General features: G+C 47.7%; 1 protein-coding gene across 1 annotated transcript in view; it reads left to right on the forward strand.

Annotated features, from left to right (window-relative positions):
• The first annotated feature begins 12,685 nt into the window (after positions 1-12,685).
• LOC146201928 (uncharacterized) overlaps positions 12,686-19,385 on the forward strand; it is a 32,673-nt gene continuing 25,973 nt past the window's right edge. The window contains exon 1 of the mRNA XM_084583682.1: positions 12,686-12,888. Within this exon, the coding sequence (XP_084439808.1) occupies positions 12,798-12,888 (91 nt within the window). The 5' untranslated portion in view covers positions 12,686-12,797. The remainder of the gene's footprint in view (positions 12,889-19,385) is intronic.

Here is a 19,385-nt window from a genome sequence, read left to right on the forward strand (position 1 = left end):
GAAAGCAAGGAAAAAATTTTGAAGCAACAACCCTATTCTTAATTTGCATACCATTTGCAATTTGGATGCATTCTGACAGCATTCCTTTTCATCACAGCACCTCTTCTCACTCCTGACGGTAGTATTCGCACCTTTGCATCAAAAATAAACGAACGGTTTTAGATCAAACTGACTTTAAGAGCCCTTTATAGAGCTAAGCACGCATACTGCGCTGCGAAAATTCTCCAGAAAATGACAAGGGACACTTCAGCTACACCTTCAACTGTGTGGCGTGACAGCGTAGGCTACCATTCGACATACAGCTCCGCTTTAACCAAGCCGTATGAACGTGTTTCCATAGCGTAGGTGAAGAGTGTCGGACTCGGAATAAAAGAGCACTAGTAGATTGATTCCTCTCTCTCCCTCCTACCTGAAATGAGCAACTTAAATTGGCAGTTCCTCTCAACTTTCTAATATCGCGTGGCCTCGTTAGGTCACCCAAACCTTCGAAGAATCAGTGCTAGGACATGTCAGATGCCAGCTACAAACCTGCTAGCGCCATGCCCGTGATTTTTCGCTCTCAACGGCGACGCCGGATTTTCGGCGTATCATCCTATTTAACGATTTTGCGTGAAAATGTCTTCGAGGACTGCATACGACCGCAGTTCTACTGTTTGGGAAGATGCGAATCAGGAAGTATATCAGGAAAAAAAAGTTTGTTCTTTTTTCATCGCATATCTGCAAGACGTATTTTAGCGGTCCGACTAGAAAGGGATAAATACACAGGAGATTGCAAGAAAAACCTTAGTAAGCTCCGATTCTCCGATGGCTTTGCCATTGTCCATTTATGCAGCCTAAGGAATGAACTGACGCTTATGCTTGAGTACCGTGAACAAGAAAAATAGAACAGTATGTTTAAAATTAAAACGGGAAAAAAATTTACTGCGCTGCATGTGAGTAATGAGCAGAGGAGTATGTTATCATGATGGCTGCGATTTCGGAAGAACTTTATGTTGAGCTAGGTTTATCCGCGCCTATGAGGCTATGACACTGTTTTGTTAACCCGGTGCGGTGGTTCAAATCTGCCGCCGTTCCATGTGACTGCTCCATGCTCGTCAGATGGCGAGCCCTTGGGCGTTCTTTTCTTTTTTTTTTTTTTCTTGTCCAAGCGCTTAAGTGCATTTGCATTTGGAAGCGGTTGCCCAAGGCCGACCATCGATTTATACTTCGTCTCGAACGTTAAACTCGTTAGTGCTCTATCGTTTGAAGTCGGTACGGATAAAATTTGATGAATACTACGACATCCAAAGAGCATCGCGCGAGGCCATGGTATTTTAACATGCGAGGGGGAAGGCTGTTTCGATGGCTGAAACTAACAGAGTACCCCTCTTCGATTTATGCAGGAAGTTTATGCTCCAATGCATTGTTTGACAGTCCGCTTTTCTAGTTAGTACTTATATTCTGTTTCATGCAACAAATTTTACACGAAACCGATGTCATTCCTTGTTCCACCTCCACTGTATCACTCCATCTACTTTGGTCTTAATGGCCAAGGTGTGTTAAGCTAATGCCTGAAATGCCGACGTCGCCTTGCCCTAAAACGTTTCTCTTTAAACAGCACACCAAACTCTACCCTTTATAATGTGACTTCGTAAGATCACATCATCATCTCAACTGTAAACTGTAAACTGACGTATGTATGACACGCCGGAACCTATCGAACATCGTTTTATTGGCTGCAAAGATGCAACATTATTAGGGTATATTCTACAAAGAACCAAGAAAAAACTGCGAATTGTCACAAAGCGCAGTAGCGTACGGCCACTCAACGAGACTACGAAATTTTGTCTACTCGCTCAGCATACCTTGTTACAAACGCAAATGCCGAATCGGGATGCTGAGCTTGTCGTTTTTCCAAGAGCACATTTTGGACGCTTCAGATGAAAGTGAGTTTCCGTCGGACTGGTTTTTATTACTGACGTGTTGTTTTCGTGCCACCATTTTAGGGGTATTAGTTTTGTTAAGTGATGCTTGTGTTGTTTTCTTGTCAAGTTACTGCAACGCAGCCCCTGGCTGGCCGCCTGTGAGATCACCGGGAGACCACCCAAAACGTTGCGCCGATGGGAGATGGGAGTCGTTCTGCCATCGAGCAACCATAAGTGCGCTTCGTGCGGCTGAAACCCATATGTGGCCGTGGTCCCCTTCCCAAGCATTTCACCCCCGAAGAGTTAAGCATCAGGTCGAAGAAAAACTTGCCTCATTGAAAAGCGGTGGGTGCCCGGCGGCACCAGGGATCGAACCTGGCACCTTCCGAATGCGAGGCAGATACTCTAACGCAAGGACACCGCTTCTGTGTCTAAACAACCACATATATGAGTTCTGCCGCACGAGGCGGACTTGTGGTTCTCCGACTGCGAACGAACCACTAACCCATTGGCGCAACGTACCGAGCCAGCAGCAACGCTGCTCTGCTGGCTCGGATCGTGTACCTTGCGTTAGAAAGCGCGAATCTTGGGCGATTTTTTTTTTTTTTTTTGCACTCGAAAAGAGGCTTGGAGGTAGGCCCCGGTGTAGTGGGCAAATATTCGTTTCCCTGGAATTAGGTATGATCGATCGTAGCATGTGCAGACTTGCACGGACCTTTTGGTTGTGTTCGACAAAAAAACGTATTGCGGAGCTTGCCCGTGAGGACTCTGGATTTAACGTATGTATCTCGACCTTATCGGCGAATAGGTGGCGGCCCGGGTTTGCAATCGGACTCGAGGCTGCGGGCATCAGTAGGTTTCGCTGCATAGACTAACACTACACTCCTCCACCCTAATGACGCGGGTTATTGCAGCACTCGCGAAAACGGGAGGATAGATCCAAAGCGCCAAAGCCCTGGCAGGACCAAGAACCACACAACCACTAAGCGGTCGCGGTAGAGTCCCCGAGTGGCTCATCGGGTAATCTTTCTTAGTGCCGATTTGCCCTGAGAAGGCTGCACCAAGCACAGGTAACACACGTGACAGTATTAGGTAAGGGCATTCAACATTTTGGAACTCGGCTTACGCGTCCACTTTCAGTTTTATAACCATTAAACCAAATTGTCAGGCAAACTCCGCCGCCCGCCAGCCCACCTTTCTTTTCGCCTTACGCTCTACTCCTTAACCTTTACAAACGTCATTCGTTATGGCAAAAAAGAGCGGTTTGGCGCCTTCCATATGCACTTGCTGCTTCCATGTGCAGTGATTCAAGCCCGAAGTCTAACTTGTAACAAGGAGGCTGGCCGCCTTTTGGAGAATCAGAATAATTATGTTACAGAAATCTTAATGGTACACAACATGGACCTCCCTTTAGAGGCCACCTTACCAGCCCAAGATCTTTTTTTTTTTTTGTCATTCTACTGACATGCTTCAAATATGCATCCTTTCCTTCCTGCCTATCTCTTTCAGAGGCTGCCCATAATCCATCAAAGCGCAGCGACGGGCTTCTCACTAGATAGAAGTCCCCTATATATTGTTACGGGGATGATTCACAGTCCGATAGCTGCCCGCACAACTAACGTTGATGACCGCACAGATATCGCCACCCGTCTGCGTCGCCTTCTTCTGAGAGCCTGTCGCACTTCATCATCCTCAGCACGGTCAGCGAATACCGCTAAGTAACACTACCCCCTTCGGGAAAATCACAGTCCCGGTGCGTTCTACGTTAGTGAAACAGAACGTGCATAATAGGGCTTCAGACGGGACACATGCACTATTTCGGTGGGCAGCGCTGTGGACGAGGACTTCGGATACACAGACTAAACTATGTATGTGACGTCTATTACAGTGCGCAAAACGCGGTACGGACTGTGTAACGGGGCAAAAGTTTTTTCGCACAACTCCACTCGACGGCACGGGAGCCACAGCAAGACGAGAGACCCAGGAGGGTAGTGGACATCACCGTGGCGACTGTTGTACCGAAAGTTTTGTAAGTCTTGGTGTGCAGAGAGCCTGGCGCGAGCTATCCGGCTGGCATCACGAGCGCAGGTGACGGCATCACTGCCGTAATGCCGCGGGTAGTGAGGTATGGAAGGACAGTAACGGGTTTCGGCCAAATAACAGATAAAATGGAGAGTATCTAGCGGTAGAATGGACAGATGAGTTGTAGGCGAAGTCACAAAGGGTAGATGAACGTCCCAATCCCAATAGTCGTCAGACACATACATGGCCAGCATGTCTGTGAAGGTACGGTTTAGACGTTCTGTGAGGCTATTGGTCTGGGGTTAATAGGCGGTGGTGAATTTGTGGCAGACGGAGCACGAACTTAGAATTTCGTCACCCACTCGCGACAGGAAGCAGCGTCCAAGGTCAGTTAGTAGTTCGCGAGGGGCACCATGATGAAGAGTCACGTTTTCTAGAAGGAAGTCAGCGACCTCTGTGGCGCAGCTGGTCGGGATGGCTCGGGTAATAGCGTATCGCGTAGTGTAATCGGTGGCCACGGCGATCCATTTGTTCCCCGAGGTGGCAACTCGGAAGGGCCTAAGAGGGTCAACGCCTACGCGGGAAAACGGGTGAGTCGGTATGGGGATCGGCTGAAAGTAACCTGAACGAAAACATGAGGGCTTCTTCCGACGCTGCCACAATTCGCATGCGGCAATGTACTGCTGGACGGAGCGGTATTGAAACAGTAGAAACAGGTGGCCAGCCGTGGGAGCATCATGAAACTGTTGAAGAATGGCGGAACGCAGATGTTGAGGAACTACGAGCGAAAGGTCTGCTCCATCTGGCCGCATATTACGTCGGGTAGAGGGTGTTCTCGCGGAATACAAATAAGGCGAGATATGTATCAGGGCGATCGGAAGTAAGACGGAGGATAAAGGAATGCAGTGAATTTTCTAAGTTCTGTTTGTCGGCAATGTTAGAAAAGGTCGAGACAGACAAGGCACATGCGTCATCGTCAAAGTGGATAGGACTAGGCATGTCGACGGGATAACGGGACAAGCAGCCTGCATCTTGGTGAAGCCGGCCGGTCTTGTAGACGACGGAAAAGGTATATTCTTCTAATCGAAGCGCCCAGCGCCCCAAACAGCGAGTAGGATATTTGAGGCAGGAAATCCAACACAAGGCATGATGGTCTGTTATAACAGTAAAAGGGCGGCAAAACAAATAAGGGCGGAATTTTGTAATAGCCCAAACAAGCGCCAGGAACTCTCGCTCTGTGATAGAATAATTTTGTTCCGGCGTAGATAGGAGGCGGCTGGCATATGCAATCATCCTTGTGCGGCCGTGTTGTCGCTGAGCGAGTATAGCTCCAATCCCAGGGTCACTTGCGTCAATGCGGAGTTCATTATTGGCGGATGGGTTGAAATAGGCCAAGACAGGCGGATTAGTGAGAGCAGCAATAAGCTCCGAGAAAGCTGCCAATGGTCAGGCCCCCAAAAGAATGCAACGTCTTTCTTGAGGAGGCGGGTGAGAGGACGAAGAAGGGCTGCAAAGTTCGGGACGAATCGTCGGAAATAGGAACATAAGCCAATAAAGCTTTGAACATCGCTGGATGAACGCGGAGTGGGAAAATTAGACGGCATGAATCTTGTCAGGGTCACGCTGAACGCCTGCAGCATTAACCAAGTGACCAAGGACTTTGATTTGTCGGTGACCAAAGCTGCATTTTTTGGAGTTTAGTTGAAGTCCGGCGCGGCGAAAAAGCGCAAGGATTGTAGAAAGGCGAAGGAGATGGCTGTCAAATTTAGAGGAAGAAACGATTACGTCATCAAAATAACACACAAACAAGTGGTCTACTTGAAGCCTCGGAGCAAAGAGTCCATCATGCGTTCGACGGTTGCTGGGGCATTGCAAAGGCCAAAAGGCGACTTTAAATTGATAGAGGCCATCAGGGGTGATGAACGCTGCTTTTTAACTGTCTCTCTCGTCAACAGAGATCTGCCAGTAGCCGGAACGAAGGTCGATGGACGAAATGTAGCTGGCTCCATGCAAAGTATCAAGCGCGTCGTCAATACGCGGAAAAGGATAGACATCTTTTTGGTTATCTTATTCAAATAACGGTAGTCAACGCAGAATCTACAACTGTTATCTTTCTTCTTGACCAACACAACAGGGGATACCCAAGTGTCTACTGGAAGACTCGATTATGTCGTTCTCCAATATCTTCTCGACTTCTGTTAGAATGACGCGTCGCTCGGCAAGCGAAACACGATAGGGGCACCTGTGAATAGGACTGGCGTCACCGGTGTCAATGCGGTGGCTGACAACTGTAGTTTGACCAACGGTTGGGCGCAAAAGCTTGTTTAGCTCCCCGACGAATTCGGGTTGGAGATCATCTCATGCTGTTAACCGGATCAGTGCGCGATGTAGAGGACGAGGGAGGGGTTGCAAAGATGGAGGTTGCAGGATCTGTAGTCAGAGCTGAAATGGCACAATCAGTCATCAGGGACGGCGCAGCTAGTGAAATTTCTTCGGGCAGAACTTGGGTTGACAAGATGAAGTTAAGGACCGGGAGAGTGGTCTGGTTCTGGGAGATATGCACAATTACATGAGGAAGGGTGACCTGCCGCTGCAAGATGACGTCAGTAATGGGACACGCGAGGTAGTCGCCGTCTGGGACGGGGGAGAGGGGGTAATGGCGACATAGGGATGTAAACGGCAGCTTCAGGATGAAGGTGGGGTGAGCAGGAGGGGTCTTCAGAGCAGAGCAGAAGGTCCAAGCGAAATAGGCCGGTAGAGAAATCAATGAGGGCAGAGTGGGCTGTTAAAAGTCAATGCCGAGGATAACGTCATGGGGGCATTCATGTAGTACAGTGAACAACACTGGGGCATGACGGCCACAAGTGGAACCTCGCGCCGTACATATGCCAACCACGGCAGCAGAGTTGCCATTGGCGACGCGAACTGTGGACGAGACGGCTGGAGTAAGGACCTTCTTGAGGCGACGGCGAAATGAGGAGCTTAGAACGAACAGTTGGACGCCGGGATCAATGAGAGCAGAAACGGGAACTCCATCTACAAGGACATCAATCCGATTATGCGGGCAGGGGTCAATCAATCGATGCGAGTTCATTCATTCATTCATTCATTCATTATCAGCCTGATTATACCCACTGCAGGGCGAAGGCCTCTCCCATATCTCTCCACTTAACCCGGTTCTGTGCTAGCTGCATCCACTTGACCCCTGCGAACTTCTTAATCTCATCCGCCCACCTAACTTTCTGCCGCCCCCTGCACGCTTTCCTTCCCTTGGAGTCCAGTTTGTTACCCTCAGCGACCATCGGTTATCCTCTCTTCGCACTACATGTCCTGCCCATGTCCATTTCTTCTTCTTAATTTCCACTAGAATGTCGTTAACTTGAGTTATTTCTCTGACCCACTCTGCACGCTTTCTATCTCTTAATGTTACCCCTACCATTTTTCGTTCCATAGCCCTCTGGGTTGTCCTCAACTTAAGTAGAACTCTCTTGGTTAGCCTCCACGTTTCAGCCCCATAGGTGAGTGCAGGCAAGATGCAACTGTTGTATACTTTCCTCTTGAGCGATACCGGTAAGCTGCTAGTCATAATCTGCGAGTGCTTGCCAAATGCGCTCCATCCCAATCTTATTCTTCTTGTTATTTCCTTTTCATGGTCCGGATCTGCGGTTACTACCTGTCCTAAGTAGATATATTCGCCTACTACTTCCAGTATTTCGCTACCTAATGTAAACTCCTGTTCCTTCCCGAGGCTGTTGAACATTACCTTAGTCTTCTGCATATTGATTTTCAAGCCTACCTTTCTACTTTTCCTGTCTAGGTCATCAATCATTATTTGCAGTTCATCTCCCGAGTTGCTTAGCAAGGCAATGTCATCAGCAAATCGCAGGTTACTGAGGTATTCTCCATCTAGCCTTATCCCTAACTGCTCCCATTCCAAGTCTCTGAATACTTCCTCTAAACAAGCTGTGAATAGTACTGGGGAGATTGTGTCTCCTTGCCTAACACCTTTCTTTATGGGAATTTTGTTACTTTCTTTATGCAGAACTATGGTTGCTGTGCAGCCACTATATATATCTTCCAGCACTTTCACGTATGGCTCGTCTACCCCCTGATTTCGCAATGCGTGAATCACCGCCGAGGTTTCAACTGAGTCAAATGCTTTTTCGTAATCAATGAATGCTATGTATAAGGGCTGGTTATATTCCGCGCATTTTTCTATCACCTGATTGATGGTATGGATATGATCGATAGTAGAGTACCGTTTCCGAAACCCTGCTTGATCCTTTGCTTGATTGCAGTCTAAGGTTGTCCTGATTCTATTAGCGATTACCTTAGTAAATACCTTATACGTAACAGACAGTAAGCTGATTGGTCTGTAATTTTTAAGGTCCTTAGAGTCCCCTTTCTTGTGAATGAGGATAATGTTTGCATTCTTCCATGCTTCCGGTACCGTCGATGACACCAGGCACTGCGTATACAGGGTGGCCAGTTTTTCTAGCACGATATACCCCCCGTCCTTCAGCAAATCTGTAGTTATCTGATCCTCTCCAGCTGATTTCCCCCTTTTCATAGTTTCTAGTGCTTTCTTGACCTCGTCCTTCGTCACTGGTGGAACATCTGACTGTTTTTCCCCACCGCCAATCTCATTACGGTCCTGACTACTTTGGCTACTGTAGAGATCTGTATAGAACTCCTCGGCTACTTTGACTATCTTGTCCATATTAGTGATGACGTTGCCCGCCTTGTCCCTTATCGCATACATCTGGTTTTTGCCTATGCCCAATTTCTTCTTTACCGCTTTAAGGCTTCCCCCGTTCTTTACAGCATGCTCAATTTTCTCCATGTTATACTTCCTTATATCGGCCACCTTGCGCTTATTATATCTCGGCCAATTCGATCTGGTCTGTTGGATTGGAAGCTTTCATACTCTGCCGTTTCTTAATCAAATCTTTCGTCTCCTTAGACAGCTTACCGGTATCCTCTCTAACTATCCTACCGCCTACTTCTACCGCGCACTCAGTAATGATATCTCTGAAATTATTGTTCCTTGCCTCTAGGGTAATGTCGCCATCCTCAGTTAGAGCTGAATACCTATTCTGTATCGAGATCCTGAACTCTTCTGCCCTCCCCCTCAACGCTAATTCGTTGATGGGTTTCTTTCTTACTAATCTATTGCGTTCCTTCTTCAGATTTAGGCTAATTCGGGACCTCACCATCCTGTGGTCACTACATCGAACTTTCCCGATTACCTCTACATCCTGCACAATGGCGGGGGTTGAACACATTATGAAGTCGATTTCATTTTTAGTCTCTCCGTTAGGACTTTTCCATGTCCATTTTCGGTTCTTCCTTTTGCTGAAGAAGGTATTCATGATTCGTAAGTTATTGCGCTCTGCAAACTCAACTAGTAACTCCCCCCTGCTATTCCTAGAACCAATGCCATAGTCACCTACTGCCTTGCCTCCTGCCTGTTTTTTCCCTACCTTGGCATTGAAGTCGCCCATTAGTACAGTATACTGCGTCTTTACTTTTCGCATTGCCGATTCTACATCTTCATAGAAGCTTTCAACTGCCTGGTCATCATAACTACATGTAGGTGCATAGGCCTGTACAACCTTCAGTTTATACCGCTTATTAAGCCTAATTACGATGCCTGCAACCCTCTCATTAATACTATAGAATTCATCTATATTACCCGCTATATACTTATTGACAAGGAAACCTACTCCTAGTTGTCGCCTCTCTGGTAAACCTCGATAACACAGTACATGCCCATCCTTCAGTACAGTATATGCCTCATTCGGCCTCCTAACCTCACTAAGCCCTATGACATCCCATTTCATGCCCTCTAGTTCCTCTAACAGCACTGCTAAACTAGCTTCACTAGCTAGGGTTCTAGCATTAAACGTTGCCAGGGTCAGTTTCCAATGGCGGCCTGTCCAGCGGAGCCAGGCTTTCTTAGCACCCCCTGCTGCGTCACAGGTCTGACCGCCGCCGTGGTCAGTTGTTCCGCAGCCGCTGGTGACTGAGGGCCGGGGATTTATGGAGCTTATCATAGGAGGTTGTGGCCAATTACTGCACCAGGGTGGCCAACTCCTGTTCTGGTGAGGGAGTGCGTTGCCGGAGGTGTTCACCGGCATCAGGTCGCACCCCAAACCTGTATATGCAATTCCATCGACACGCGGATTTTTTTTTTTTTTTCTTTTTTGTCATCCGGTGGAGAATTGCGCGGCACCGGGATTTGAACCCCGGTCCTCTTGCATGCGAGGCGGATGTTCTACCGCTACGCCACCGCTGCAATCGATGCGAGTAGGAGTCAGCAAAGGTTTTCCGGTCCGGGGCACAAATGCAGCATCATCTCCGGGAGCTGCATTGGCTAGTTTTCTGGTAAGTGGCCAGAAAAGGACGGTGATGAACTGCGGCGAGGAAGAGGAAAACACAAGCGTCGGGTTTGCGGGGATGGTGAACGGTTGGCAGCACGGACAGTGACACCGGGGTCAACACGGGTTTGGTCAGGGCGAGATGAGGAATAGCGAGGGGCATAATCTCCGCAGCGGTCAACGTCAGTGAACTGTCGAGACGGCGTGTACCAACGGCTACGGCCGTGACGGGAAATGTGGCAAACGCGTGAACAAGTAAAGCAGATGGGGCGATTGTCATGGTTACACCATTAATTCGAATTGCGGCACCGATTTCGGGGCGAGAAACTGGCGTTGGATGAGGCAGCTGCAATCACTGGAGGCGCAGGTCCGGAATCCATGGTGTCGGCGGCGCTGGCAGAAGGGAGACCCATATTTGCAACCTCTTGGCGAACAACAGTCTGAATAAGTGATATTGTAGCCAGGTACGTTGTCGGGCGTATGCGATAGTAAAGCTACAGGAGTCATTGCCTCAAGCTCTTGATGAACGATGCGGGCCAAAGTACTGTCGTTAGCAGGCGGTCGAGGAGTCGGAAAATCGACACAGGAGGAGCTAGCAGCCGAGTTCGGCAGCCGGTCGAAATGGTGAGATATGCGGCTCTGTTTCGCTTGCTCGAAACGTCGGCACACCTGCAGCACAGAGTCCACGGTGGAACAATTCCTGCACAACAGGAGGTTGAAGGCATCGTCGGCAATGTCTTTTACTATGTAGCCGGCTTTATCCTCCTCAGGCATGGCTTGGTCGACTTTGCGGCACAGAGATAAGATGTTCTGGATATAAGTGACATAAGACTCTGTAGACGTTTGGGCACGAGAGGCGAGCGTTCTTTTAGCGCAAGGTGGCGGCCAATAGACTTTCCGAAAAGGTCGTGGAGCTTCTGCTTACTGATGTCCCAAGATGTCAAGTCATCTTTATGAGTTTCAAACCACACCCGCGCGGTCCCAGTAAAGTAAAAGATGACATTCGCGAGCACGAATGTGGAATCCCACCTGTTGTGCTTGCTGACGCTTTCGTATAGGGCCAGCCAGTCGTCTACGCCAACGTCGTCGGTCCCACAGAAGGTTCCGGGGCCACGGGGGTGGGACATGATGACAGCAGGTTCGGCGGCCGTAGAGGTAGCGGCAGCTGTAGTCATTGTGGTGTTACTGATGTGGCCGCCGCTGCAGAGATCCAGCTTCTCATAGCGGATCGAAGGATTCACCTCTGCCAAGAGATGTTACAGGGAAGATTCACAGTCCGATAGCTTCCCGCGCAACTAACGTTGATGACAGCACAGATCTCGCCACCCGTCTGTGTTGTCTTCTGGGAGTCCGTCACACTTCATCATCCTCATCACGTCCAGCGAATACCGCTAAGTAACAATATCATTACTCCCCGCTCGGCTAGATTCATGATGCTGACCCTTCAGCCGCTACGTTGGCATAATAGTTATGGAGCTCGACTGCTGAAGCCGGAAACATAGATTTTTATCACGGCCTCTGCGGCTGCATTTCAATGAAGGCGAAACGCAAGGCACCCATGTACTGTGAGGTTTCAGCGCGGGTAAAAACTCCAGGAGGTAGAAATTAATCAACAGTCATCGACTATAAGGCATCTCGGACAACCCGCATCAATTTGGGATATTAAACCCCATACACTATTTTATACATACACCCTCCAGAAACCATTTCGTTATGCCCTGGGACAATATTCAGTATCTTGAAAAAGTGGCAAAAGGCATCGTAAAATCATGATGCGTAACACGCAATAATTAAATAAAATGATTATAGTAAATTTGTACAAATGTAAAGATAGAATAAGAAATTAATTATTGTTGTTATTGTGAGTATGCCATATAGTGCTCGGGGGACACTACTGTGGCCTGAAGCCACCGAGATAAGCTCACCGGACAATTGTCAGTGTCCTTTAAAATCAGGCTGCTAACCGACGAATAGCATAACAGCCATGTTTATGTTACTGCGTGAAAGGGAAAGAATAAAAAGCGTTCGCTTTGCACAACACTACTTGTCTGGGAGTTAGTGGCTATAGAATTCTTCTTGACCCGCATGGGTACAACAATTAATAGCAACGAGCGAATGTTACCGTTGTACCTGGATCACAAACACTCCAGCGGAAGAAGCAAACATTTTCTTGAAACTCCCAATGCACAAGCACTGATTCCAGCTTCATTGTCTTATGCTACGTCACAACCTACTTGGCCGTCCGGCGAACAGCTCGAAAACACAGTCGGTCGGGCACTTATGATTGATGCGTCAATTGTATTTGTCTAGTGGCCACAGTGGTGCTCTCAGCAACTGTAACTTTCACTTTTGCTTATTGTTGTGAGACAGCCTATAGAGTGCACACAGCATCGAAAGCCAAAGGTCTGCATGAAGAGTGAGGACAAAAGGCAAAACGCCGTCCTCTTTTCGACTTCAGTTCTTTCCAACACTGCTGCGTTAACCCTACAAGATGAAAGTGTTAGCAATCTTTACTGTGGCAGTATTGCTGTGTGGTACGACCACACAAGTATCAGCTAAGAAGAAAACGCTCCTGTTCTGTGGTAAGTGAACAACAAAAATTGTACCTTGAAGTGTGGGTTTAAGCACATTTAGTGCATGCGTAGAAGGCGTTAGCGAAGCTTGTACTTTTTGCTATTTTAAGCCACACTCAGGGTTGTGACGAGAATATCGATGTGCACGTCACGAGCCGGTCTTCTCTCCGAAGAGTGTTCGGTGTGCACATCGATGCAAAAGTGTGTTTTTTTTTTTTTTGTAACAATGCATGCTTCGTTATTAATAAAGGGGCGTATACTGTACGCGCTATGGCTATCATCACTGCCTCCAGTTAAAGGCTGTCATTTGCCCTTTGCGAATGCCGTAGGTGAAAAAAGTAAGTGTCGAGTCTTTTTCTTGAACTCTGTGATATTTTAAATGGTCTCAGAGTTGTATTTGGCTCTGAACACATGTACAATATATTACCACCTCAGTTCTACCCCTCAAACCAGTTTCTCGCTCCAGAAGCATTTTCAGTAATCATTCCAATCTATTTACTAGGTTTCGTAGTTCACTGGCCGTACTTGGCTCTCTGGCTAGGCCTTCTGGTTTGTATAATAAAAAGCGGGCGGGGGGGGGGGGGGGGGTTATATGGGTAAGGAGTTGCGGGAGGGGAGGGGGGCAGGGTTACAAGCGCAGGCCAAGCATGTCGCAGAAATTGCGCCGTAGGTCTGTCATCATTCCCACCATAACTTTTTCGTTTCCTCAGACGGCTCAAAAGTGGCCAAACCCTTAGTTTGATTACACGGGACCACAGCATGTAGGACAAATGCACTTCAGAATAAATTCATGTCTGCCGATCTTTCTGATATCAACTAAAACGAAACCAATTGTCTCTGATGCCAATTGTCTCAGTTTTTTTCAGTATGGCACTGCCTCGACGGAGATGGTGAGGCAGAAGTGCTCAGCTTCATGTCACATTCTGGTTTTCTTCTCTGCTAGGTTGTGCAAGGTGGTCTATTGAATGAGATAGCGGCCTAAATCGGCAAACCTAGTAGATAGATGTATTTCTTGACAGGAAAGGCAAAGAGGATGGCCAGAATGATTAAAATCTAGCCTGAAATTCTGCACTGCGAAGGGAAAGAGGACAAGAAAGACGATCATGATGAATGACGATGTGGGAAAAGGCATATGAAAATATATACACGCACGGCAACTTGCGTTACATGGGCGAGGAAAGTCTCATGCCTCACAAAAAACGGCAAAGAGCGCACACTGCCTGTACACGTTTCCCCTTGTCCTGTCAAGCGTCCAGTAGCAACTCCTCCGACAGAGGCCTCTTGTCCAAACGCTTCAAGGAAGCGGTTAGCACTTTTCGTTCACGCGCGTACACTGTATGTGGACCACAACATGTGGTCCACAGTCTTTGTGATGCCACAAGTTGAACATTCCGGGGAGTCCGTCTGTCCATTCAATGCAAGTACCTGCGGGTGAAAGCCACGTTTAAACTTCGTTTATGTAGCAAGCATGCATGATGGCGCGGAATTTCACGCGGAGCATAAAATGACAGCATTCGATCGAGTCTTCTTGGATGTTTCGAGTGTCTGGCTGAGCCTAGAAAGCTGCCGCAGCATTCTTCAAACAGTTTGTAAAAAGAAACGTGGTATCCGCTCTTGAAAAAAGCACAGCTTTTTGGAGGCCACTATCAAACAGTTGTGCCTAATTCTGTACATGAGCATTTACGTATGGCTGATTCATGTGAAGGTACGGGTAAGCATACATGACTCGTGAGTGCATGGCTGCTTCGACAGTCTTGTGTGGCTCCTGTTCATTGAGTTCATGGTAGGTGCGTGAAATGCGCTTGAGGTCAAAGTTATCTGTCGGAGGACTGTTGACGTCCTCCCTTTTTTTGCCATAATGTTCCCAGATATAGTAAAGGAAATGACAGTATGTCTTGAGAGACATAAGGACGTTACCTATTTTCAGGTATATCAGACAGCTGCGGTCGGCATCAGTGACCCTTCTCTTGCGGCTGGAAACAGCGGTGTAGGCAAATTTGCTTGAATGAGCCTTCGAACCTTGCAACTGCGGCGTGACCTAGAATGATACTGATGTCTGCGTTACTATGTGCCCACTATAGAGTGATGTCATCCAAACATATGGCATCTTGAATATAGTTCAGGGGCCGTATTACGGGCCGCTCTATAATTAAGAGCGCTCTAAAACGCCCGCTCCTATTGGTCGCCGTCGCCATCTTGAAAAGTTGAGTCACGGGATGCTGCGATTGCGTCGCGGAGGCGAAAAAACAGATGACGTCGCGCACCTAATTATGGCCGTGGTTTTAGACTATTTTTGTAGAGCGCGGTGAGACGGTCTAAAACGTTTTAGAGCGAGTTTTAGAGCGAAAATGACGGCGGCGTCCGCGGTGGAGTGGTGTGAGTGGTGGCTGCGGGGCTGAAGCGGCAACGCCGGCGCTAGCAACGACGAAGGGCGGTGTGTGAGAAAGCGTTCTACTTTTTCGGCGAGTTGTTCCGACGCCTATTTCGACTTGAAAATGCGAAATCGGAATGGTGGTGCGACGAATGCGCCGATTAACTGTGATGAAGCTCGCAGTCGACCGCTCTTGACGGTGCGGCTGTCATGCGTGCTCCGATCTCTCTTTTTTTTTTTTTTGCCTCTGGAGGATTTCGTCTCCGCAGGTAGTCGGCCTCTCATAACTGACGGTGAGCAAGTGCGTGCGTCAAATGGCTGAACTTCACTACTGCAAAGTTGGCGCTGAAGGGTGGTTGGGCTCCGCAGTGCGCCCAAAGCAAAAGGCGGAGGCGAAGGAGACATACAGTGCAAAACGAATGAAAACGAGCGAGGTTGGTAGTGTAGGCTCAACCACGTTGCTTTTCCCCGTGCTCGTTCTAACTGAAGCATTTGTGTGTGAGACGTTCGTGTGGACATAAAAGTTTATTTTGCCTGTGATCCGCGATCGATCTTTCTTTTATTTCTGTTTCCTAAAGAAAAATAAACAAAGCCCCAATTACACTGCTTTCGATATGATTTCTCCGCGCATTTAGGACCATCACACAGTACCTTGACATCAGACGATGCGCAAAAGCCGGCACTAGCAGTGGAATCAGCTGTTTTACTGAAAATCGCCATTTTTACGGTTTGTTTACCTCTGCCAGCGCGCCCTCGCGGCAAAAGAAGCTACCCACGAGAGCGTTTAATTGCAAAACTGTAGCTGCTTCTTAATTTTTTTGATGACATTGAACTTTAAATGCGGCTTCTTGAAAATATAAAGCTTTAGTTAATTTATTCACACGCTATATCTATAAAAAAGTTAGCAAACGGCTCCTTGACGTACGAATAAACCTGTTGCCGTGAAAATAAGCGGCCCGGGGCGGCACCCTGGCGATCATTGGTCGATTCCGATTTTAGTCACGCGTTGACGTCTCGCCGAGACGTCACGGCGTCGTCATTTTGACGTCACGCTCTATAACTTTAGAGCGAGTCCCGTAATTCGGCCCCAGTTCAGTCGTTCAGTCGTGTCCGACTCTTCGTGACCCTATGGACCATGTCACGACACGCTTTCCGGTCTCTCACTATCTTCTTAACATCACATAGCTTCATCTGCAATGCCTCGAGGATGCCATCTAACCATCGCGTTCGCTGCCTACCCCTTCTCCGGCGACCCTCAACCTTTCCCAACATCAAATCTTTCTCCAGCGACTCCTCTCTTCTCATCAGATGGCCAAAGTAGCTGAGCTTTAACTTTAGAGTTTGACCCTCCAATGAGCAGTCAGGGTTTATGGTCGACAATATCGACTGATATGATCTTCTGGCAGTCCAAGGAACTACAACGTTATCTGTTCTCAGCTCACTCCTCAAAAAATGCCGCGTTGGCGAAGCCGTACGCACAGTGCACTATCGAGCGCCTGCCGGTGGCCAATAGTTCACTGCCCACTTACGAGTCTAGCACGCAGCAGGGTGTTAGGCAACAGGGACCTCGGGGTTATGAACATCGGCCTCGTATGCATGCATACGAGGGTGATGCTCAAAACTCGTAGCCTCCGTTGCAATGGCCGGGTTGCACAGCGATAGCTCTTTCCTTTGTTTTGTTTTGCACGTCCCTGTCAGCGTCCACAAATACTGCCGGGAACCCATGGGAAAACTGCACCTCCTATGTGAGCTCGGCGCATTCGAACCAGCGCCTCGCGCCACTCCTAGCATATTGCAGATACGAGGAGGTAGATAACTGCTGTGGTGGCTTATGTGAATAATTTTAAAAGGATATAGAGTGCTCCGTTTAGTTTTGTCCGCACTGGTACCTCCTGTTTAGTGAGAGGTGAGGGCTGAGTGTTCGTGCCAGGAAGTCCTGTTGCCCTTTCGAAAGGAACGTTTTGAATGTAATCGATAGGCAGATCCCTTGGTTGGCTTCCTGGTGGTTCGCTAACGCCAGGCTAAGGGAGATATTGTCGATGGTTCCTATGATGTCAACACCCACAATAGTGCCAGTTAAACCACGCTGGTAACTGCATATATAACTTTGTAATTTTGTGCAATGACATCTTGCCATCACACCTGTGCTTGAAGAAGGTGACGAGTGCATGAGGTATATAGTGACCGCATTGTATTTGCCCCCAGGCGAGTAGGCGTCTTTCTATCAATAATGTTTCCCCTAAACGAACTGAGCGATATAGGGTGGAGTTTTGCAGTGAAGTAATGGATCTGCTAGGCTTAGCTACGACAACTGCATTTGCTTCTAGTTTGTAGAAATGTTAGGGATGATTTGTGTCCCGGGTATGAAAAGGGGGAAAGCAGCTGCAGAGGATCAGGTAACTATAGATTTGTTGAAGGACGGGGGGATATCGTGCTAAAAAAACTGGCCACCCTGTATAGGCAGTGCTTGGTGTCATCGACGGTACCGGAACCCTAGAAGAACGCAACATTATCTTCATTCATAAGAAATGGGACGCTAAGGACTTGAAAAATTTCAGACCAATCAGCTTACTGTCTGTCATGTATAAGGTATTTACCAAGGTTCCCGTTAATGGAATCAGGACCGCTTTAGACTGCAACCAAGCAAAAGATCAAGCAGGTTTTCGGAAAGGGTACTCTACTATCGATCATATTCATACCAACAACTAGGTGATACAAAAATGCTCGGAATATAACCAGCCGATATACATAGCATTCATTAATTACGAAAAAGCATTTGACTCAGTAGAAACCTCGCCGGTCATGCAGGCATTGCGAAATCACGGTGTATTATGGGAAAGTGCTGGAAGATATATAGGTATAGGGGCTGCACAGCAACCATAGTTCTGCATAAAGAAAGTAACAAAATTCCTATAACGAAAGTTAGACAAGGAGACATGATCTCCACAGTACTATTCACAGCTTGCTTAGAATAAGTATTCAAAGACTTGGAATGAGAGAAGTTAGGGATAAGGGTAGATGGAGAATACCTCAGTAATCTGCGATTTGCTGATGAGATTGCCTTGCTAAGTAACTTAGGGGATGAACTGCAAATAATGATTTATTACCTAGGCAGGAAAACTAAAAAGGTAGTCCTGAAAATCAGTATGCAGAAGACTAAGGTAATGTTCAACAGCCTAAGGAAGGAACAGCAGTTTACTTTAGGTAGCGAAGCACTGGAAGTAGTAGGCGAATATGTCTACTTAGGACAGGTAGTAACCGCCGATCCGGACCATGAAAGGGAAATAAGAAGGAGAACAAGATTTTGACGGAGCGCATTTGGCAAGCACTCGCAGATTATGACTAGCAGATTTCTGGTATCGCTCAAAAGGAAAGTATACAGCAGTTGCATCTTACCTGTACTTACCTATGGGGCTGAATTGTGGAGGCTAACAAAGAGGGTTCTACTTAAGTTGAGGACAACGCAAAAGACTATGGAAAGAAAAATGTTAGGGGTAAGATTAAGTGATAGGAAACGTGCAGAGTGGGTCAGAGAAATAACTCGTCACTGACATTCTAGTGGAAATCAAGAAGAAATGGGAATGTAGTGCGAAGAGTGGATAACCGACGGTCGCTTAAGGTAACAAACTGGATTCCAAGGGAAGGAAAGCGTAGCAGGGGGCGGCAGAAAGTTAGGTGGGCGGATGAGGTTAAGAAGTTCGCGGAGGTCAAATGGATGCAGCTAGCACAGGACCGGGTTAATTCGAGGAATATATAATAGGCCTTCGCCCTGCAGTGCGTATAGTCCGGCTGATTATGATTATGATGATGATGATGATAATATTAATGTGTCCCGGATGGGGTCTCTCTGATTAAGCAGCTCGAGCAGCTTAGATTCAAGGAGGTTGAGAAGTATGCCACATGTGACGATCTACGACAGGAGCAGGTGACTTCAGTGATGACGATGGCAGAACGGCAGAACACTACGCGCCTGAGTCTAGGTTTTCGGGGAATACTTTTGTCAATTTTTTTTTATCACGGGGCCAGTCTGTGATGCTCGTCTAAGCATATGTTTCCTTTATGTTGACACCGCCACCCTTCGATGAATGGTTGTGCTTTGAGGATGTAGTGGTCCCTCTCCAAACAATCTTTCGAT

This window comes from Amblyomma maculatum, chromosome 1 (genome assembly GCF_055883805.1).
Source record: "Amblyomma maculatum isolate TAMU_Amacu chromosome 1, ASM5588380v1, whole genome shotgun sequence".
NCBI classification, from domain to species: domain Eukaryota; kingdom Metazoa; phylum Arthropoda; class Arachnida; order Ixodida; family Ixodidae; genus Amblyomma; species Amblyomma maculatum.